A 22,432-nucleotide genomic window follows, 5' to 3' on the forward strand; every position below is an offset into this window, starting at 1 on the left:
GTCTCTTTTTTTATTTGGTACTTAGGGAAAAACAAGGGGTAAGAAATGAAGTGATGAAAATAAGGCTCCCCTGAAGCAGGGATTGCTGAAACAATCCCTTAAAGCTTGCACGCCTCCATCGAGGAATATGATGGAGCAGCGTTGCACAGACTTGTTCACTTGTCAAGTCCCTTCCTGACACTGCTGCTGCCCCGGGGAGCTGCCCCCTCCCCACTGACCCCACACAGGAGCAATGGCACCGGTCCCGGCGTCCCACCGATGAAGCTCATGAGAAATGCCCGGTCCAGGCTGTCAGAGCTGGCCCATCCCACCGGTAGGCGTGCAGCCGGACACTGCCCTTTATGCCCCTGTATTGCTGGGAAGAGAAAGCTTTTTGGGGAGCAGCAGCCAAGGAACCAGAGGCTTTGCCAGAGGCTGACTGTGGCGCTCAGCTGCAATTAAGAGCAGGTGATTACAGCAGAGGTGATGGGAGAGGCTGGCACCCACTGCCAGTCACTCGGGGGTGGCAGGGGTAACGGTATCCCAGCGTATCAGCAGCCCCACACTGCTCACTGGCAGGTCCAATGAGTCCCAGGGCATTTGGGGGTTTGCAGATGCCCCAGGAGACCACTGCCCTTCGCTGGGGTAGGCAAGCGCCTTCCCAGCACAGCTGCAGGGAAGGTGCCAAGACACCTGGAGCTGGTGGGACAGCGGGAAATGGTGCACTGGTGCAGGAGCTCCAGAAGGCAGGGGCTGGTGTCGCACGACAGCACGGTATGGCATGACACAGCACGGTATGGCATGCAGCATGGCACAGGGCAACAGGAACCAGCACGGCAGGAGGTTGCATGACACACCATGGCATAGCACAGTGTCATACAAGGTGACACAGGGTGACACAGCACATCATGGCATGGTGCGGCATCATACAACGTGACGTGGCACAACACAGCACAGCACACCATGGCATGGCATCACACAGTGTGACACAGCACATCATGCCATGGCACGGAAGCATGATATAAAATGACAGGCATAACATAACGTTAACATAAATTAACAAACCCTTAAGCTAACAAGGGCACTGCACGCGGCGCACCTTCACGCCGCTTCCCCTTTAAGGCGCCCCGGCGCGCTGAGCGCCGCAGACGGCTCGGCCAATCAGCGCAGCCCACATCCTCGCCAGGGGCCGCCCCCGCCCGCCGCCGAGGGCCGCCGGGAGGCCCGTACCACTGCCGCCGCCCAGGGGAGCTGCCGCTGCCTCTTCTGAGGCGACCCCGCCGCCGCCCGGTCCCTGGCCGCCTCCCGCCAGCCCCCTGCCATTTGCGCTTTCTCACAGTTTTTCGCCGTGTCTCCAGCGGGCGTCCGTGGGGCTCAAGCCCCCTCGCAAAATACGCCGTCCCCGCCGCCTCCCCGTGGCGCGGGCGCGATGGGGCGGGCCGGGGGGCGGGGCCCGGGGCGGAAGCGGCGCCGTGGCCCAGGTGGCGGGCGGCATCATGGCGGCGCCGGGTGAGGCGCGGGCCGGGCGGGGAGGGGGCTGGGGAGGGCGACGCGGCTGGGAAGGGCCGCGGGGTAACTCGCTTGTCTCTCCGCAGGCCCGCGGCTGCGTGTGGCGGCGGCTCTCAGCCTCCTCCTCCTCGCCGGTGCCCAGGCCCTGGCCCCCAGCCACCGCCTCACCGCCCGCGACCTGGCCCGGCTGCGGGCGGCGCTGGAGCGGCCCTTCGCCGACGTGCAGGCCGCCTTCTACTCCATCGTGGGCCTCGGCAGCCTGGGGGTGCGGGTGGCGGACGAAAAGGTGAGCTGCCGAGGGCCTGGGAGGGCCGCTCCGCAGCCCGCGCCCCGCCGCGGGCTGCCCTGGGCGCCCCAGGCCCAGGCCCCGCGCAGGGGCTAGAGCGCTGGCAGCTGTCGGCGCGGCGCAGCGCAGCGGCGAAAGACGAGGCGAAATGAGTTTATCTATGAGCTGCGCTTCGGCTGCACGCTGAGGAAATGTAAAGCGCACGTGTGTGATGTCCTTAGCAAGTAGCGGAGCGAATCGTTAGTAATTACTGACAGTCCTTGGGGTGTGCTGTTTGAATAAACCGCATCTTTGTCAGAGCGGGGACTGCTGTGTGCTCCCGCACACTTAGAGCCTTTACACGGTGGTTTCAGGGCTTGCCGCTCCGTAGACTGTTCAGATATTGCTGTAGTTACCAATTTGTTTCACTGTTTTGTGAAAAAAAAAAAAAAAAAAAGGGCAAAAAAAACCCCACCAAAAAAAACCCCCAAACCTGCCTGTGGCATGTTTGCTTCACCATCCTGTTAAATAGAGTTTTCATTGCTTTGTTTCGCTTCCAACATCAAATTCAGCCCAGTCATGTGACCTTGCTGGTTTTGTATATAAATATGTACCCTTCTGTGCAGACTAGAAACAAAAGCTTGTGGTATCAGCATGATGCTTACTGCCCTTTCATGCCTTTAGGCATTTCTAGTTCAAATGTTGCAGGCTGTCTTTGTAACAACCTGTTTACATAGGCATGCCTGCTTATGTGCGCATGCATGCTTACCTATGCACATCAGCTGTAAAACATGTGTTTGTTCTTTCCTCAAATTCAGCTAGTTCCGTGGTTCTAAACCCTTTTGACTTAGTTTCTCTTTGAGTCTTGTGCATTTGCACCACAAACTCGTAACTGTGAGAGTCCTGAAGATGCTGCGGTTCACTACACTGGACACCTTGTTGTGGCTGGTTACTGGTCATCTGCGAGCTAGGCTGAGAATTGCTGCTTCCATTTATCTCAGCATGTCCGGGGTTTTTAATAGTTCCTAGTGTTGCCAATGGTAATACACCCTTTGCTTTGCAGGTAAACAGTAATTGTTTATTTGTTCTTTGAAGGTTTGTGATGAGACTTTTTTTTCTGGACAGTATTCCTCTTCATGGGGTGAGACTTTAAAAGGTAGAGGTAATAAAAATAATAGCTAGGCATAGCACTTGAATGTATATCTGTATTCCTAGATAACTGTAGCATGAAAATCCTGTCCTACTTGTAAAGGCCTATGATCCACGTGCTCAAAAAGCAGTGATTTATGTATGAGCAATTGAATTCTTCATTATTTTCTGGTTGAAATGAAATCTTAATGATCTATCTAGCTAGCTGTCAATTAATAATAAGCTGGCTACAGATTAATGAGCAGTCTCATTGCTTGCCTTCATACGGTAGCTCCTTACCTGACTTGTCTTTCTGTATGCTTTGAAATTTTATATTTTGCAACCATTAATGACTGATACACAGCTGGGAGGGAAACTTGCCCTCAGAATTTCTGTTCATCTGTTCACTGTCCTTGGAGATTTTCCCTATTAAGTATACCCAAGGGATTTTTATTTTTATAGGTTCTATAATTATACTCAATTTAAATTTGAATTCTCATTGAAGTAGAGTTTATGTGAAAATCACTTATGTCTTTTAGCAGGAGCCACCTTGTGCAGCACTTAGCAAAGTAGGATCTGGAGGGTTCTAGGCTCTGCTCTGTCACAAATATTACTAGGGATTTTGTTTGCTTGTTTTCAGTATAAAAATGAACACTAGTGTACATGAAATTGTCTTGGAGTATCATTAAATCTCCTCCCAGTGCCTTAAGTCAAGACTGTTGCTGTAAGTTAACTTCTGTTTCTTCACAGGCTGCGTGCAATTTTATCAAATCTCATGTGGACTCCAGCAGTGTTGATTCCCTCTTCTATGCTGCACAGTCCATCCAGGCCCTGTCTGGCTGTGAGGTGAGTTTGGAGCCCTGAGCTCCACAGACAGACGTTACCAAGGAAATATTTACCTTGATATTTTTCTTGGGTTTATTTTATGCATAACTTCTACTTTTGCTTTCTTTTAGCAGGTTGTACTCTGTTGTGTCATATGTAAATAACTTCTGAAGTGTCTGGGATTACTCTGTACAAGGCAAACTGTAAAGATACATGAAGCAAGTATTTGGTCCAGAGTAATTCTGAAGGGATGTTTCTTGATTAAATATTGGTGGCTAAGAAGAAAAGAGCCAGCACATTTAATTAGAATTCACAGCAGCTGTGTCAATTAAAAACTCTTTGGGTGGATGATAAACTGTTTGGATGTAAACCCTTTGCTGGAACACTGCGATAGTACAAATGCAGGCTAGCCTTGCTGAACTGTGGGTGGGTTATCCAAGCCCTGTTTTTCATCGGTACCACCAGCTGCTGCACAATGATGTGATGCCAGATGAAAATCAGTAGCAGGTTACTGTGATAAATCTAAACCGTGGATTATCCTGACTATATGATAATTGACAGCAAAACTTAGGGATTTAATTAATTAAACTAAAAGTTAATGATAAATGGCTTTTCTTCATAAGTTCACCAGTCAAGCGTATTGCTTCAGGAAGAAACCAGTGGTGACTAGAAGGCCTTGTTTTTACAAGTGTGAATCAACGTGTTCCCTGTGTTCTTCCTCAGGTTACCATTTCAAATGAGACCAGGGAGCTGCTGCTTGCAGCTGTCAGTGAGGATTCCTCCATCACCCAGATCTTCCATGCTGTTGGGGCCCTGAGTGGCTTTGGCCTTCCTTTGGCATCTCAGGAAGCACTCAGCGCTCTTACTGCTCGTCTTAGCAAAGAAGAAAATGTGCTGGCGTAAGTCTTTCAGATGGAAGTGATTCACTGTTGCATGCTTATCCTCTAGGTAGTTGGATTTTGGAGTAAAGAGTATTGTAACGGTTTTTTGCATATAGATGTAGTAGAGTAGGTGCTGTGTTTTCATTTGATGTATCCGTCCAGTTCATTATTGTCCCTCTGGGTGAATGAAAAATACGGTTTGGGGCTATTTTCTGTGTGATTTTGCAAATGGGCTTGTGTATTCAGTTTAGTTATGGTAATGGTCTGTAAAGAGAACATGCCCCAAAGAAGCCTCCTCTTTTAAAAAAATCACAACAGATTTTTGACTTTATTCTCAGCCATGGTTCTGTGTTGTGTATGGTTGCAGTAGACTTGATGCTCCTCCTCAGCCCTGTTTCTAGGTTGGGATGCCTGTGTTGTGAGATGGAAAAAACACAGCAGTAAGCAGAAGGAATCTTGGTATTTATCACCAAAGAATTAAGTAGTTTTACTGTGAAATGAGAGAACAGAGCATTCCTTAAAAGCTGGGGAAGAAAGCAAAACTAAAACTTGCTTTTTGATGAAAAGAATGGATTTGTGGAAACCTCAGTAGCAAGTCTGGGGATCTGTGCTGTGCAGGGATCAAAGTTTGGTTTCTTCTCTGCCTTTGAATCTCTGAGTTTATTGCAGCGTTGATGCAGCTAAGGTGGCACTCTGTAATGAATTCTAAGTTTCCACTAAATCACTTCAGATTCATTGTCTTGAGTCAACTGAATGCAGTAACAGCTGTTTTACACTTCATTCAGAATAGGAACTGTAGTAGCTTTGATTTAAATTATGTTTGGCTTTTAAGGAAGGAAAAATCATACGGTTGTTTTGTTTGTTTTTGTTTAAGAACCATCCAGGCTTTGGAGACGGCATCTTACTTGTCCCAGCAGGCAGATCTAAGTGGCATTGTTGAGGAGATAGAGGTAGGAACATGCTATGCTCTCTAATTATTCAGGAATTTTTTAGTACTACAGAGGTCTAACAGATGTATTGATGTGAAACACAAAATGAAAAACCAGCCTGGCTAATTTCTTGCCTGCATAATGTGGGTTGGCTTGGCTCTTCCTTCCTAGCAGATATTTCTTCTGGGCTTTTTAACTGTTTCATAGTGGCCTGAAACACAGAAAGTCATGACTTTTAAATACCATTAAATCCACTAAATGCTGAAGGTTTCTTTTTCTTCCTGTTTCTAAACAACTTACAAAATACATCGGTGATCTCAGACAGATACTGTTGATTACAGACCTGACAGTAAACTTCTGTGGGTCTACTAGAATGCAATTTACATTTTAATAACTTTCTGTCAGGATCTTGTTGCTCGTCTGGATGACTTGGGTGGAGTTTATCTGCAGTTTGAAGAAGGAATTGAGACTACTGCACTGTTTGTTGCTGCTGCCTATAAGCTGTCAGACCATGTGGGTACAGAGCCAGCAATGAAGGAGGTCTGTATCTGCCTTTTCCTCCCTTGCACACTAGCTCACAAAAAGGATCAGCCTGGTCATTGTTGCACAGCGCAAGAGGCCAGTATAACTGGTTAGTATGTCTACTGGAAAAAATGAGCACACTCAGTGAAAAGGGACATGTCAGAGGGAATGCTAAGTAACAGAGTCTAGAGGAAATTCCACCTTAGAGCTCACAGGCTGAATTTGGTTTGTTTCTTCCTTTTTCAAATGTACAGAAGGAAATTGCATGTGCAGCCTAGTTTTTCTTTGTTTATTGAGACAAGCTGTGTGAAAAAAAAGTCTTGTTTCAGAGTTTGCTCTGGTATTTGGCACTTGTCTAGCACTTTCCAGTATTTCAAAGTGTTTTGCAAATGTTATTTACCTGTGAGGAAATGCAGGCACCCTAGTTTGGGGTGCCTGAAAGAGGGACAATATTAGTACCATACGCCTACAGGAATCCAGATGCAAAAACTTGTTTAAAATAAAAACTGTTGGAAATTCCTTTTGAGCTTGATTAAGCTAGAAATCATTATTGCAGGCTGTGCACTCGGTAATTTTTTTTCCCCACAACGAGTTAACTGAGGTAGATGTACTTTTGATTGAGAATGGCAGCTCCTTGAAGCACAAGCCAAAGTGGCAGGGTTGAGACAGAAGCCAGTGTAAGACATCTGAGTTCGTTCCTGGCTCTCTTCCATGCTGCTGCCAAACAGACTAATGCAAAGTAATTTTGCTGTCATTTTTGAGGTGGTGATTCTGCTACACACAATTCAAACTGTCAGCATCCAAATGATGTTTAAAAAAAAGACCAATTAAGGAAAATTGTTTAGTGTTGTTTCAGAATTGTTCTGTCAGAAGTGCTGTTGTTGGGTCTTAAAGCTTTACCTCTTGTGAATGGTGAGAGTGCCTCCAGAATGCCGCAAAACTCTCTTTAAAAATTAACATACAGTATTTGAAAAAATAGCTCCCTTCCCCCCCACCATTTGAATGAGTGTCAGTTGCTGATTAGGCTCTGGAGCTATGCCATGCCCTCAATATAAATGAAAAACACTGCAGGATTTGCACTAAGAAGTTTTGTAGCATCTGTCTGGATGCTTTCTCTAGTTGTGATGTATGTTGGTGCTCATTAATACAAGTAGTAGGGTGAAAATTTGAGATGCAGAGGATTTCATTTAAAAGCATTCTTTGTAGGTGTATGCTATTGCTTTATTTGGGATTGTCTTTGATTATTCTCATTTCTGATTAGAATTTAGCCCACAATCCTTGCTTGGATCAAAGTACAGGTTACCAATGCTTCTGTTTTCCAGACTAGCAGGGAATGATGGAGTAATCTATCTAACATGGCATACCCTGCGGAGTGTGCTGCAGATGCACTAACTCTACATAGTCAGACTGCAAAACCGGTTGGGGGACATGGTCCCACTCCTACTTTGGAGAGAACAAATTAGCTTTGGCACATCCCAGAGCCAGAGCTGGCTCTGTGCTCCTGGTGGTACTGCTTTAAAGCTAATCCTCTTAGCTTGAGGACACTGCTGAGCCTAAGGGGATAAGCCGGCATGGGCCTAGACTGGCTCTTTCCAGAGCCATTAGGATGCTTTGCATCATCACTCTGTGGCCTTCCCAGCTTGGCAGGTAGCCAGGGCATCCAGCCTAGTCCTCCTCCACTGGATGAAGACAACTGCATGGCTCCTAAAGCCAGATTTGTCTTTTTGCAGCTGCATGAAGTCTGGGTAGTTGAACTGACGGCATCTTCCATTCTGAAACACATAGTTAGAAGCAGGAGATCCAAATTCTGTTTTTGGAAGTTTGTAGCACAATTACAGTGATTGTGGTTGAAACCACCCAGCCAAGAATAAGAATGCTAATGTGACATTCAAAAAGCAGCTAATTTTGGGTTACCTCGTAACTTGAAATACTTTTAAAGCAAATGGGAAATTAAACAGTCTTTTAAACATCAGAATGATGTTTTTATTAATAACATTATAACTGAGCCAGTTTGCAGTGTTGTGGGAAGCTGCTGGTGCTTATATGTGATTTGATTTTCCTCTTTCAGGATCAAATTATCCAGTTAATGAATGCAATTTTTAGCAAGAAAAACTTTGAGACACTCTCAGAGGCTTTCAGCGTTGCTTGTGCTGCAGGTTCTTTATCCCGGAACCGCTACCACTTGCCTGTCATTGTTGTCCCTGATGGACCTGCAGCTGTCTCTCACCATCAGCCCGTACTCAGGGTGAGTCCTTAGCCCCAAATCTTAACTCATCTCTTGGCTCAGTCTTTAGTAACATAGGTCTGGGCTGACTGAATGTATAAGGTGATGTCTTTTGTGTTTAGCTCCAGGAGTCAGGTTCTAGTAGATCCGGGGGTTTAGTGCCTTTATAAAGTGATTCTTAGGAGCTTCTGCTTACCCAGGGTTTACCAGACAGCACCTCGAGAAGGCACTGCGTGGAAGTCAGCTCTGCTAATTACAAACTGTAGCTTTTCCAGTTATGTTAGAAAGAACTAGGTGAGTCTGGCATGCTGGGCAGGGGAAAATTCCTGTTGCGTAATACAGAGAGAGGGATAGCAAGTCATCTGTGCCGCTGCATTCCTTCTGGGACAATGGATTCATGGAAGTTCTTGTTTTTCTCTTGTAGCTACAAGTGACCAATGTTATGTCCCAGCCACTGACTCAAGCTTCTGTGAAGCTCGACTATGCCAAGTCTGCATCTAGCAAAGCCACTGTCCTTCAACAGACAGCATTTACTCTGTCGGGGTAAGAAAATAATCTTATTTTTACAGTTCATAAGGCAAATGACTGTTGTTTAAATAGTGTTGGACTTACTTTCCTTATGTGTTCTTCCACCAGAGAGTTGTTTGTATGATGGAGAACTCAATGCTGTAGTTGTGTTTTGTTGGTAACAGGTGACTGAGCATCACATTTAGTAGTGATGGTGAATTTCTGTTTTTTCTTCTTTTGATTGGGAATGGGAAATTGCAATGCTCTTCTGACTTCAGGGGAATTTCGAAGAATTCTTTTTCTGCTGCACTTGGCAATATGAGTTTTGTGCTCCATTTGTCTGTCAGCCTGTTTAATCTGGCGTATTTGGAAACTTCTTGGTAGCAAGGTGTTACCTGTTTATAGGCTGCTGTTAGTGTCCTAGAGGGTGCTTAACACCTTTTTTTGTTATAGAGATGTCTTTGAGCTGAACTTCATGAATGTGAAACCTGCAAGTGGATATTATGATTTCTCTATCAGCGTTGATGGAGATAAGCGATTTATTGCTAACAAAGTTGAGGTGGGTATGCTTTTTGATGGCATTTTAATTCTGTGACTATTCACTGAAACAGCTTTTTATTTATACCTGTTAAGGATGTTGCCAGTTGTACAGCATTTTTATCACGTATTTTTCTGTAGTGCAATGAATTTTGACTCGGGAGTATGGCAAATAACCAGATTGGTATATGATCAAAAGAGACTTGTGTAAATTCCAAAACTGATTTATCACTTCGATGCTGATCTGACAGCATATGAACAAAAGCTAACAGTGGAAGTGTTTATATAGCAGCCCAAAGCAGCTATGCAAAAACAGTTTCTAAGAATGTTAGTTCTTCAGAGCATTCAAGATTGGAGTCTGTAAATCTCAAGGCTTGGCTAGCAGTTGTCTGGTGATTGCCTGATGTATGGAAGATGAGCATTTGTTGTCGGTTTGTATAAGCTCTAGGACGCTAGGAAAGAGTCAGGGGGGTCATCTTGGCATCTCCTAACTGCGTATATGGTGATGCTTTTGTAGTGGAGAAACAGTGACCAAAGCAAATGCACATGAAGTCTTCATTTCATGCATACATAACCCCATTTTTTGGTGGCAAAAGCTGTTATACCACAGCTTTCTGAAGAAAAGTTAAGTATATATAACTCTTCTTTATAAGAGTTTTTTACCTTCCTCAAATTTGTTACAGTGGGAAGAACGTGACCTCTGTGACTATTCATATAGTCACCCCAGTGTCAACAGCTGAGAATACTCTTCTCCAATAATGTCTATTCCCAGGGTTAGTTTTTGCCCTCAGTCTCCTGTTTAAAGAAAAGATTAGCTTTTGAAGTCTTCCGTCATGGTCAGCTTGGAGTGGACATTTATTTTACAACTGCTGACCTTTATTCTGTGTATCAAATTGATGTTGTCATTGTATCAGTAATGGCACTTAGGAGCGTCAAAAGGGGATTGATTGGTCCTGCTTAAGCTTGCTGCTGGCACACAGAGGTACCGGTTAGGAATGTATTAACGCTGGGGCAGCTTTGTGCGAATCGCTTCTAATAAGACACATTGTTACGGGGGAGGACTGCTGGGGGAACTGCTTTTTTTTCCTTACCGTTATTAGCATTAATTGTCCTTAATGCACCATCGTTTTGACAGTAATGAGCTAAACCAGTGGGTTATTACTCCGGCAGAGACTACATTTCCTGGCATTAAAATATTTGAGAGATGTTTGTGTACTGTTCAGCTGGAGGGGCTGTGTGCAGCAGCTCCGAGTTGCTTTCACATAAGTTTAATATTTCATTAATCCACCTTTCTTTGCTCCCATCTTGGAACAAACTAAGGCTTTAATAAAAAATAGTCTACATGTTAATGGATCGATTTTTCAGAGGTAACCTCTATCTTAAATTACACTTCTTGTACAGGAACTGCCAAGATTGTTGTGTTTGAAGTCTGACCTGAATAGTTTGGTTTATGTTTTTACATATTTCTCCCACAGGTTCCCTGTGAATTATTTTTCAGGGTGAGGGTGTGGGTCTGGTTCACATGAGCAAACCTGTAATAACAAATCGTAGTATATGATGAAAAATATCTTGGCAATGAAACTTTAATTCTCCAGGGGAGCATTTGTAAGCTGTGAGAACAAATGTGCTAATTAAAAACCACAGACTGCAGTAACTGCTTGTGTTTGAGAGAAGGATTGAAATCAGTCAAACCCACCGAGGTTCACTGCCTAGATGGTCTGTGGTTTGGGACTGGGGAGAGGGCAGGAAGTCATTTCTCTGCTTGGGGTTTATATTGCGCTTAGCACAAAGGAGTGTGATAAATGGCAGGGCCTTACTGGCTGCCCTGCACCAAGTGATGAATGCTGTGACTCCAAAGGAAAGCTTGCCGAACAAAGTGCAGGTCTGCAGGAATGCTTTGACTTTTGCCTGCTGGTAATAAAATCAGCCGAAACCTGTTAGGCTTCAGGAGCCAACAAAGGCATAACTGGTTGCTGTCCAGAGACCTCTCTCATCTCAAATTGCTATCCAGTAAGCAGAAGTACATATGCACGTGCAGTTTTAAGTTGTATCATATGTGATGTAATGTTTTAACAGCTAGTTTCTGCTGGTTCAAAAGGAAAATAGTTGGATCTGGATAGCTGGACTGTTTCACTAAAAACAGTTCTCCAAAGGGCAGCAAACTCCGGCATGACTGAGAAGCTTGTGTCTTCAGAGCTGGCTGCTTGTGCAGGGAGGAAAGGGATGGGTTTGGGTTAGTGACCGATGCAGGGGCTTTGCCAGAAGGTAAAGTGCTGTAAATCCTTCTGGTCAGGTTCTGTCTTTTGCTTAGTGTGAAACTCTGGAAGGGGACAGAAGAGCTAAAGCTTTTGCAGTGAACATGATTGTAATTAGTATAGGCAGAGTATTTTGAGTAATTTTCTGTTGTTTTTTGTTGCAGCTGAAAGTAAAAGTTTCCACAGAAGTTGGGATTACTAATGTAGATCTTTCTACCGTGGATAAGGATCAGAGCATTGCACCAAAAACAACCAGGTAAAACAACTCAGTATGTGTGACCCTTTAAGGGGCAACTCTGGCTCTAGACTGGAGGTCTTCTGAGCTTTAACTGCTTCAGCTAAACCAGAGGAATCTTGTATTGAAATAACTACAGAGTTATATCCATGCTGTTTCTCTTAAACCTGTGTGTTCATTGGGAGAATACTGATTATTTGTATAGGTGGTTTTCCTTAATACTGAAATAAGTACTAACAGAAGCCAGGCAACCTGAGTCTTCTGTTCCTCTATTGGCATCTCCATAGTGAAAGCAAGTTTAAAAAGTGTTTCTGGTATTATTTGGCTTCCACAGAGACGCTCTAAAGCAGCACGTGTGCTGTATTTGGGAGGTGTGGCTGTACCATTGCTATGTGTACTTCATGTAATCGGTTTTTTAACTGACATCAGTTAGAACGTAATGTGTGGAATTTAACTTAGGTTGCACAGCCTCGCTGAAGCCCCTCTGTGTTGGTACAGCCTTCCTGTGCTGAAGTTTGAGTGCCTGTTTTTTCCATTCTGCTTCCTTCGCACCTTTGATTGTAGTATAGCATTGGCTAAGTGGAATGTGGGGTGTAGTATTAACAAAACCTTCCAGTGTTCCTTTGAACCTTACAACAAACAACGGTTTTACTTGAAAACAGGCAAGGTATGTAGCTCACAAAAATCCTACTACAAAAATGCCATTCATTTATTTTCATTAAATTTGGGGGGAAAGAGAAAGAAATCTTAGTTCACCTGACTTTTTGATAAAATAGCTCATATATGCTGAGTAGACTGCAGTGCTGCTAGAGAGTCTTGCATGCCTCTGTTTCTTTAAACACCAGGCCTTCTCTTGGAAGATCGCCTCAATTCTGTTTGTTTTTTTTCCTCCTAGGGTAGCTTACCCAGCCAAAGCCAAGGGCTCCTTCACTGCTGACAGCCATCAGAATTTTGCTTTATCCTTCCAGCTGATAGATGTGAACAGTGGAGCTGAACTTATCCCTCACCAGGTTAGGACAAATTTTTGTCATTGCTGTTTCACAAAGATGTTCCATCTTGGAAGTATCTGAGGTGACAGTTGCTTTTGAAAAGATTTGATAGGTTTTGAGAAGCCATATGTTTCTGTCATGAACTGTGAAAAATGGCTGATCTTGGTAGATGGGAAGTGGATTCAGTTCATTTGTTTTGGCTGTATGTTAAATGAAGCCTCTTCTGGCTCTGATACTATGTCTTACTTAACTCAACAAAATGGGTGCAGAGAGCCTGCACTGCAGAACCACAGTTCGGATTTTGTATATTGTATAGATTGTTTGCTGAAGAAGTCTTGAATGTAGAAATTTTTTGTAGTTTTATTTTTCCTGTATAAAATAGGAAAAAAAAGGGGGTGGGGGGGGTGGGGCGTGGACAACATAACACAACACAACAAAAGCCATACATGCATATGTCCCTATTTCATGCTGTCAGATACATCCAGCTAAGTAACATTCAATATATTGCCCTGTACCCCAAATGGGCCACTGGATGGTCTTGGTCCTTTGTTAATGTAGTTACTCAGAGAGATACAGAACTTTGCTAATTTGCAGGTATCTAGACACTCAGGCTCCTAGTTTATACTCCCAACTTCAGTTAATGTTGTGCTTTTTGATGTGGGGGTAAATCTCTCGTTTCACTGGCATTTGTAAACATGCTATGAGATATTCTGGAGACGTTATAATCTTTCCTTTCAGACTTTTGTCCGACTTCACAACCAAAAGACTGGCCAGGAGGTAGTGTTTGTTGCAGAACCAGACAGCAAGAATGTGTACAAGTTTGAGCTGGATACCTCTGAAAGAAAGACTGAATTTGACTCTGCCTCTGGTACCTACACTCTTTACTTGATAATTGGAGATGCCACGCTTGAAAATCCTATCCTGTGGAATGTGGTATGTAGCTGGAAGCGTGGTGATGTGGTTTTGAGATTACTGGCAGTCTAACAGGAGTGTATGGTACAGGCTTGGAAAGAAAAGGCTCAAATGTTTTGTTCTTTGTAGTGAACCAGAAACCTTTTGTCCATTTATGGGCTCTGAGGTTTGCTGTTCATTTTAAGTTTTTAAGTAAGCATTAAAGCAAGAAAGAAATGAGTATTCATTTTATCATGTGGTGGAAGAGAAACTTCAGAGTGTTTATGTGGTGGAAGAAAAACTTCAGAGTGTTTATGGGTTTGCTTGTAATTTCAAAGCAAGCACTTCAAGGTTTAGCCTTCTGTGCTTGCTATGCTGGAAATAACTCCAATTCTTAGTGATGGGTGAATAGCATTACTGTGTGTTTAGGAGAAACTGCCCCTTGAAAAGTCTGGTGGCTTTTTTGTAATTTCATTTAAAAATCATGTCAGTCATAGATCGACAAATATGGAAATAGGCCACAGTAATGTAATAGGTTTTATAAAACTTTTAATACATTAAGACCAAACTTCATAAAGCTGCATGATTTCTTTTCAGGCTGATGTTGTGATCACATTCCCAGAAGAGGATGCGCCATCCACAGTCCAGTCCAAGGACCTGTTTGTTCCCAAACCTGAAATCCAGGTACAGTCAAAAAGAAAAATTACATGCAGAGATGGGGAGCTAGTCCTACTAGTATAATTTGTTCTGATCATAATTGGTTTTTGCAAGTCATACAATTTAAAAAAAAGTAACACTCTGCAAGTAATATAATTAAATGAAAACCAGAGTAAGTGCTTAACGGGAAGAAATTTGTTGCAGTCCTGGAGTATATAAATAAGCTGTTTGTCCTACCTGTGAGAGAGCAACTGGTGTCACTGTGAAGATTCAAATATGAAAATTTGACTAGGTAAGCACCACAGAAAGCTCTCTGCTTGTGAAGATTTAACTTGCTCCATTCCAGCCATCTGTGCTCATCGACAAGCTAATAAGTGCTTCTGTGAGTGCAAGGAAAAGTTAACTGTACAAGAGGTCAAATGTGCAGAGGCTGGACTGGACAGTACTTTAAAGAGTCAATCTTTGCCTTAAGAGGAATGCTTACCATCCAAAATAGTGCCTGGGAACAGCACCAGGGCTGCAGCTGGTCCTCTGGGGAGGTGAGAAGCTGCTCTGTTGGAATGCTCCTGCTTATGAGTTGGTTTTGTTTGTTTGCAGCACCTCTTCAGGGAACCCGAGAAGAGGCCTCCCACTGTGGTATCAAACACTTTCACAGCACTCATTCTCTCTCCCCTGCTTTTGCTGCTCATTCTGGTGAGTGAACTGGGCCACAGAAGAAGAAAATTTTTTTCTGTACAGTCCAAAGTCACCTAGGAGGTTGGCCAGCTAAACTTCTTACTAAAACTTGGTTAACTATGACTAGCACAGCAGTGCTGGAGTTGTAGCTAGCAAATGTCAGTGCAGAGAGTTGATCTGGTCTTGTCTCTTTCCTAAATTGTTTATTTTTTCAGTTTATGGTCAAAACAGAAAAACACTGCTGCCAAGTGGAAGTAGGTGGGGTGAGTTTGTGAGTTTCTCCAGTGTGCTTCTGCTAGGGATGTTGAATAACAGTAGGCAGATTAAGTTATAACTAACATTAGACTTCCACAGTAAGAAAGCATTGCTTCTGCCTTGCCCTTGGTATGTCCATCACAAAATGTGTTACTTAATCCTATCAGATTGATTCCCATTTATGGACATAATTAGTATTTGTATGTCTGTAGTTGAAACATCTACTGCTACTCACTGTATCATCAGATCAGTGTTTTGAACCTAATGCAATACAAAACTCTCATTTAGGTAAGTTATATTACTCCTTATTGGGAGGATGAAACTGATCCCTTATTTGCTTGGCAGTAATTTCCCATTAGCTAGTCTCACTGAAAGCTGGCGTTCAGATAGTTGTGTCCACTGGCCTCTGAAGTTCACAGTATATGTGTTGGTGACACTTTAATGAAAGATCTTATTGGTGCTGCTCTTGTTTCCCATCCTATATGCCTTTCTCTTTTGTACTTTAGAAACTGAAATTGGTTTTATGAGCAAACATCTTGTATCTATAGCTGTTCTGCCAAGTCCAAAACTAGAACCTTGGCTTTTATGTCTTTTTAATTGAAATGAATTCAGATGGATAGAAATAGCAATGTTTATTTTTTCTGAGAAATGTAGATTTGGAGCAGTATCCTCCTGTCAGTTTAAGAAAGATAATTGAGGAACTGCATTTGGGCAAATGGAAGCAGCAGGAGAAATTTTCACTAAAGGAGCTCGACAGTGCTACTAGTTCTACTAGTCGTAGAAATTACTGCTCTGTCCTCCTGCAGTAGCAAACAAGTGCTTTTGTAGAGAACACACTGTATTCATTGAAGAACTTAAAGCAAACAGACTTGAAAGATACTGAAGTTTAAAATAAAAGCTTGTGTTTACAAGGCTGTCGTAACTCAGGTTTTGTTTCTTTTTCTTTTAGTGGATAAAGATAGGTGCCAACATTTCCAACTTCAGCTTTGCTCCCAGCACCATTGTTTTTCACATGGGACATGCTGGTAAGTGTCAGAGGCTTTCTGCTTTGTTTGACCTTCTCACCTGGGAGTTACAGATGAGAGCCTTGGTGGTTAATGGGCTTGTGGTCTATTAACTGTAATGACATAATAGCATAACATTTGTTCTCTTGTTTTCATCTGCCTTCCTGCTTTTCATGATTGTTAATACGGCAATAAACCCTTTTTGGCCATCAGCTTATAACAGCTGTCATTATCTGGGCTCCTCTCTCACACCATTTATCTGTACTTAGTAGAACTTCTTATTTCCAGAGGTCACCCTTTCTTTATTGCATGTTTATCCTTTGTAAGCAGGGAGTTTCTGGGAGGATTGAAACCTGCAGGACTGCCATCTACAGTGAAAGACTACATCTTTTCTTTAAAGCTGTTCCCATGAAAGCTCTTGTTCTTTGGCTGGACCAATATTATTTTTTCATCAATTTTATTGTGCCCTTGGTTGCAGAGTTATTTACTGTCTTGGTAGAATTTCAAAAACATAGCGGGCTGGGAGAATGTTGGATCTACTGTTTCCAAAATGACAGTGTGTTGCTTAATCCAAGCTAGTTTCCTTGGAAGTTTTATGAAGCTGTAAGCTCCTACAGATGTGCAAAGGTTAACATCCTCTACTGAAATCAAAAGTATTCTCCTCCTTTTGATAGCCCTTAATGTCTATAATATGTCCATAATTCTGCCACAAGAGGGTTGGCTGCAAGCCATCGGTGTCACATTTTTCTCCAGTATGGAGACCCAGATGCCTTCTTCCCCTGGCAGTAATGCCTAGTCTTTAGATCTGCCATTTCCAAGCTTCAGAGCTGAGATACAAACCAAATGCTTAGGCCTGGCAGTGCAACACAGCAGCTGTTCTGAGGATAACACATGATGAGTCTTTGAAATGCAATTTCAGCCATGGACTCTTGTCTTTTTTCACAGCGATGTTAGGACTCATGTATGTCTACTGGACTCAGCTCAACATGTTCCAGACTCTGAAGTACTTGGCCATTTTGGGTGGCATCACATTCCTCGCAGGCAACAGGATGCTGGCTCAGAAAGCAGTAAAGCGGTAGGCCAGGGGTGGTTGTGTTGGTGGGAGCTGCTTTTAAAATCAGCGGGGAGATCATCACGCTGATGTTACTGTGTGTCAGTAACTGATACAGTAATGAACACTGCTGTTGGTTCTTGGGGGTGGGGATGGGCTGCTTGGTCCCACTTTAGTGCCTGTTTTCAGAATAAGGGCTTGAACTGACTAGGGCCATGCGGTGCCCTCACTGAGGTACAGCTCCTTCAGAGAGAATGGCCCGCTGGCTGAAGCCATCAGGCACACGCAGAGAAAGCAAAGAGTGGAAGTATGTGCACTTCGACGTGGGGAAGTCTACATTTGGCGAGATGCATTCACTGACAAATTTGCTTTACTACACAATATATCAAGCTCTTACAATATTGTTATGTAATGAAAGCCGTAAATGCAGAAGAGGCCAAACTCTTCTGTAGCTGTGCTTGTGAGATAAGTTTTAGGAGGAGCAAGGTAAGGCAGTGGTATCTTACTGCTGTCTTCCCCTACCTTTAAGGGAGTTTATAGACAAAAGGGAAGCAGATGCTTATCAGAGGTTGGCAGCTGCAAAGGGAAACACACTCAAGCAAAACCAGGGAAAATTCTGGTAAATGTTAGGGATACAACATTCGTTTCTGTACTGGCACTGTACTGATTCTTCACACTTGTGTCTTTGGCCACGCAGCGTCTTGTGAATGTGCCCTGGCTTAGACAGCCTGCAGGCTTGCTGACCCAAGCTTCCCACACAGTGCATTAATTAGAGGTCAAACCGTTCCCTCTCCTTCATTTCTGCCACACGGGGTTTCCATGTGAGACTTCAGGTTTAGCTCTTTTGTATAATGTAGAGTTTGTCTTTGAAGATGATCTTAGTGACCTGCTTTGCCATCAGACCTGTGCTTTTCTTACTTTCCCCTTTTTGAGCCACTAGCTGTTGTTTATCCTTACATACCGATTTGCATAGATAACCCTGGGTTCTCACTTGTTTGATTACACTGTATTAAAACCAGGATAAAAGCTGTAAGAAAAACAAACCACAAGAATCTAATTTTCAGGTGTTTGGCATTGATTTGTTGTCTTTAAAACAACTCTGCTTGCATGGCTGTGGCAGGGAGGAGCATTGTGGTAATTAACCCTTTCCCTACTATCCTCCCAGCTTTCTCAGCCTTGCTGTCTTGGATGTCCAGCCCTCTCCACTGTGGCACTTTCTCTTGTTAGCATAACAGTTCCTACTGGGATTTTGTTGCCAACGGGGCTGTTATGACATTCAATAATATTTCCTGTTTAATTTAAAGAGTAACGATACAATCGTTATTAATTACAGATTACCTAGGATACAGATTTGGGGAAAAATAATACAGTGGTACAATGAAGCTTACTTCTAAGTGTCTTCGCTCAACCAGGGCTTCTGTTAGCACATAAATGCAGGCGGTTGGTTCCTACTTCAAAACACTGCAGGGGGTGTCTGTGTGCTTTTCCACTGTAAATGACATGAAGCTGCAACTACAATGACAAATTTGAAAGTAAAACTTCTACCTTCAGCTAAAGTTAAACCCTTTGTACATGATTTTAAGTTCAAAAAGACATCTTTTTGTTAACGCGCTGCTAGCCTGTCTCAGATGTTGAAGTGCAGTGATAATTAACTAAATTGCACTTTGAGGCAAAGCTGCTGTTCCACTGTGGAGACTGCTGGCAGGTGTGGGAAGGGGACCGTATAAACCGTCTCTTTACAGAAGTTACCAGAAGGCCTGGTTTTGCTTTTTGCAGTTCTGTCACTGGCTCTGGTTCCTGAAGCAGGGCTGCTTTCCTCCTTCCCATCTTCTCTGAACCTTTCTTCCTCTCTCCTTTTGGCAGGATCGCTGCAGAGCAAAGCAGTAGGTTGGCAAAGTATAGAACGCTGCGGTAAAAGGGGGTTTTGCTAGTGACCAGCTCTTCTAGAAGTAAGGGCCTTTTTGGAATGCATTTCCTGGGCACGCTGCCTGTTTCATTTCACTACATCACTCCTTGTATGAAAAGATACCTGAGCTGAAGCTGCTTCCTTTTGACATCACTTACTGGGCTTTAAATCAGTCCTTGGGTGTCCTTGGCTACAGCTGGGTTTGCATATTAGCAGTATGTATCCTCTGAGACTAAATTGCTTTTGTTTGATTTCCGTAATCATTTGTAGTCTGTATGATAATATGTGTGTATGTGAATATGCTGTCTTAAGCATCAAGCAGCTATCAGGTGATGAAATAAACCTAGTTTAAGCAGTATTGTTGCTGTAAATAAGTTATTAGTAATGTCAGCTGGAGGAGAACACGATGAAGATGGCTGATATCTGGGCTGTTCCTGTCCTGCTATTGGTACTCCCTATTCCCATCTGCAGTATTCTGGTTATTCAGCTTCCAGGCACTCTGACTGCTGAATGACATCCTTGCCTGGGGTGGCAAGAGCTCTGTGTGCAGCAGAGCCAGGTCAGCACCACCTCATTCAGCTGAGAACATGACCCATTTGAGGGTTCATCCTCCTGTTAGACTGAACTGGTCATGATGGCTTAGGCAGCAGCAGCACCCAGCCCCCCCCCATTCAATACAATTGTCTAATAGGTCTCCATTACCATTTACCAGTGAAAGTCCTTTGTTTCCTTTCACTCTGAGCAGGTAAGGTCCCAGTTTGCTATATCTACTGTGGCGTGGGAGGCAGGACTGCCTGCGGCTCTGCATGCTGCCCAATCCTGAATGTGTGTGTGTGGCTTCATTTCTCACTCAGTGCACTGTTTTATTTTGGGGAAGGGACAGAGCATCTGGGACAAGTCTTGTAAAGAGACTGAAATCGTTGTATAGCATGCTTGCACTGGTACATCTCATGAGCGTCTGCTTGCTCTCATGTTCATAATCAGTGCACCAGGCACACACACACACGGTGCATTGAATGGAGCTCAGTTTTTGTGGTGCAAAACAAAACCGGCGTGGGTGGCTGTGTCACAGAAACGATGTGCGCTGTGATACAAGCTTCTGTCTGCAGATCAGATAGTATGGAGAATGGTTTCATGAAAATTACCTATGGAGAATTTGGCATCACGTCCCATAGAGAAACACCCTGTTAATCTCTTCTCTCCCTGGAGTGTTTTGAGTTATCTGAGCACAGAACAAGCTACGACAGGTAACGGGAGAGGAACTGGAGATGGCTGTTGTTTGTTCTAGCAGATGAATGCTGGCTGCATCCCGGCTGTGTTTGCTGGTACTGTTCTGGACCCTGGACACTTCTTTATACCTTAGCTTGGGCCAGTCATTTTTGGCTTTAGTGGCCTGTTACCAAATGCCTCATCAGTGTATTCTCTAGAGCTTGCATGTTTTCTGTTTCTCGGCCTCATATTTTAACTCCTTAATTCCCCATGGGCTGTGAGTAACTCTGGAAGATCTTGCAAATAAATTGTCCACAAACTAACTGTAAGTTAGTTTTTGCTGCATGTGCAGGCACAAGTGTGTTTCCGTATTGCTGGGTTTTCTGATGCCCCAGATATGCCAGTGTATCATTACCGTCCTAGGGCTGACTGTCAGGTACTCAGCATCCGTGGCTATGCCTGTGTCTGGCATGTTGAAGGCAAAAGGACCTCAAAAAGATGGGTCTGCTGTGCCCATGTTAGACTACTTCATCTTGGGGATATGAAGATCTTTTGTTTGTACATGGACCAGCTGATTCCAAGCAGATAGATTGGCCCTGTTTAAAGAAGGGTGGTTAAAGCACCTGCAAGCTTTGCATTCAACCAATTTTTTGTTCAGTTCTGTAACTTACAAGGCTCATTCATCCCTTTTGCACCAGAAATTAACCTTCATTTTGTCTGACCATTTCCATTCCCCTTGAAATCAGTCCTCCATTCCATTGCAGTACTGGTTTTATCGCTCTGACAAGCTTCCCTTGACAAAGAATGAGGGGTCTGGGGACACCTTTACTGTGTAAGGAAGTGCTTTGTTGCCTGGAAGAGTTAACTTTTTGGATTTTTCTTTCCAGGACACACTAGTACCAGAAGAAAGGAAGAAATGTGGAAAAACAAAGCAAATGCCTTCAGAACAGAATTGAATAACTAACTGAAAGACCAGAAGATGGAAGGCAGAAGCAATTTTCGGTTTTTGGGTTTTTTTTTATATTGAGTCAAAAGGGTGCCAGTTATACTTTTTTTAAAATCTGATTTTCATCGTTGTGTTCATGCTACTTGAGTGCTTTTCATATGAATCCAGAAAATGCTTTCCTCCCTGGATCCTCCCCCCTTTTTCTCCCAGGACATTTGAATTTCCTTTAGAAAAAGAGGAAGAAGAAAATACTGTTCTGCCTTTCCCCAGATGCCCTCTCCTCATCCTAAAAGACGTGTGAATAAAGAGGAAAGAATGGTCCTAAAGTTTGGTTTTTTGGCTGTCTCGGAGGCTGTGATTGCAAGTTGGGCTCACATGAGAATGGAAAGAGCTTTTTCTGGTGGATAATTCTGTGTGTGAGTCATTGCTGTGTGTGAAGCTTCCTGTTCTTTCATGTCCTTTGCTGGAGGGTTGTGCTTACTGGGGGGACTTCCCACTCCTGCCTGTCCCTTGTGCGATGCTGTCATCTGCATTTCTCCGCTAACGGCTGTTGTCTCCGTGCCCTCTGTGCCGTGCTGGGCTGCTGTGGGCCACCAGGGCTCAGGCAGGAGGAGCCCTCAGGGCCTGGCCCTTGCCAGGAGCCAGCTGTGGTGCTGGCATGCCTGGCTGTGTCTGGCCTTGGCAAGTGTGGTGGGTCCCATGAGTGACTTGACTTTCTTTCCAGCCCCTGGAAGGAAACTTTTCATTCCTAGTATGGGTTTGACTGAGGTTATTGCCTCTCTTCCTCTATGAAACCGAATGCCAGGAATCTGCTGGTTGCCATGTGGCTATGTTTGAGTTACTTGAACTCTAACTTCTCTATGAACTACCTCCAAGATCACTAAGCAGTGGTGAAGCAGCAAATTTGGGCTTTATTGAAGGATGTGCTGATAACCAAAGGCCAAAATCTCTTCCTGATGAGCAGCTTCCGCATGGGAAACTTAAGAGTTGCTCCCTCCCCTGCATCTATGTGTTGGCTCCTGTTTGTCCTATGTCAGACTCGTTTCTTTAAAG

At 43.8% G+C, this 22,432-nt stretch overlaps 1 protein-coding gene across 2 annotated transcripts; it reads left to right on the plus strand.

The window, feature by feature from the left end:
* The first annotated feature begins 1,344 nt into the window (after positions 1 to 1,344).
* Positions 1,345 to 21,705, plus strand: RPN2 (ribophorin II). Of its 2 annotated transcripts, none has more exons than XM_056353587.1 (17): positions 1,345 to 1,488; positions 1,575 to 1,774; positions 3,632 to 3,727; positions 4,430 to 4,605; positions 5,462 to 5,537; positions 5,922 to 6,056; positions 8,107 to 8,283; positions 8,687 to 8,805; positions 9,223 to 9,328; positions 11,726 to 11,817; positions 12,692 to 12,806; positions 13,524 to 13,718; positions 14,274 to 14,360; positions 14,931 to 15,026; positions 16,213 to 16,288; positions 17,213 to 17,342; positions 19,182 to 21,418. In XM_056353587.1, exons 1-17 carry the CDS (start codon positions 1,476 to 1,478, stop codon positions 19,231 to 19,233), a joined length of 1,941 nt encoding a protein of 646 aa, XP_056209562.1. In that variant the 5' UTR covers positions 1,345 to 1,475; the 3' UTR covers positions 19,234 to 21,418. The 2 variants fall into 2 exon arrangements, with proteins under 2 accessions (XP_056209562.1, XP_056209563.1); XM_056353588.1 differs by having other exon boundaries at positions 1,346 to 1,488; positions 21,321 to 21,705.
* Positions 21,706 to 22,432: the final 727 nt, after the last annotated feature.

The sequence above is a fragment of the Falco biarmicus genome, chromosome 10 (assembly GCF_023638135.1).
Source record: "Falco biarmicus isolate bFalBia1 chromosome 10, bFalBia1.pri, whole genome shotgun sequence".
In the NCBI taxonomy this organism is placed as follows: domain Eukaryota; kingdom Metazoa; phylum Chordata; class Aves; order Falconiformes; family Falconidae; genus Falco; species Falco biarmicus.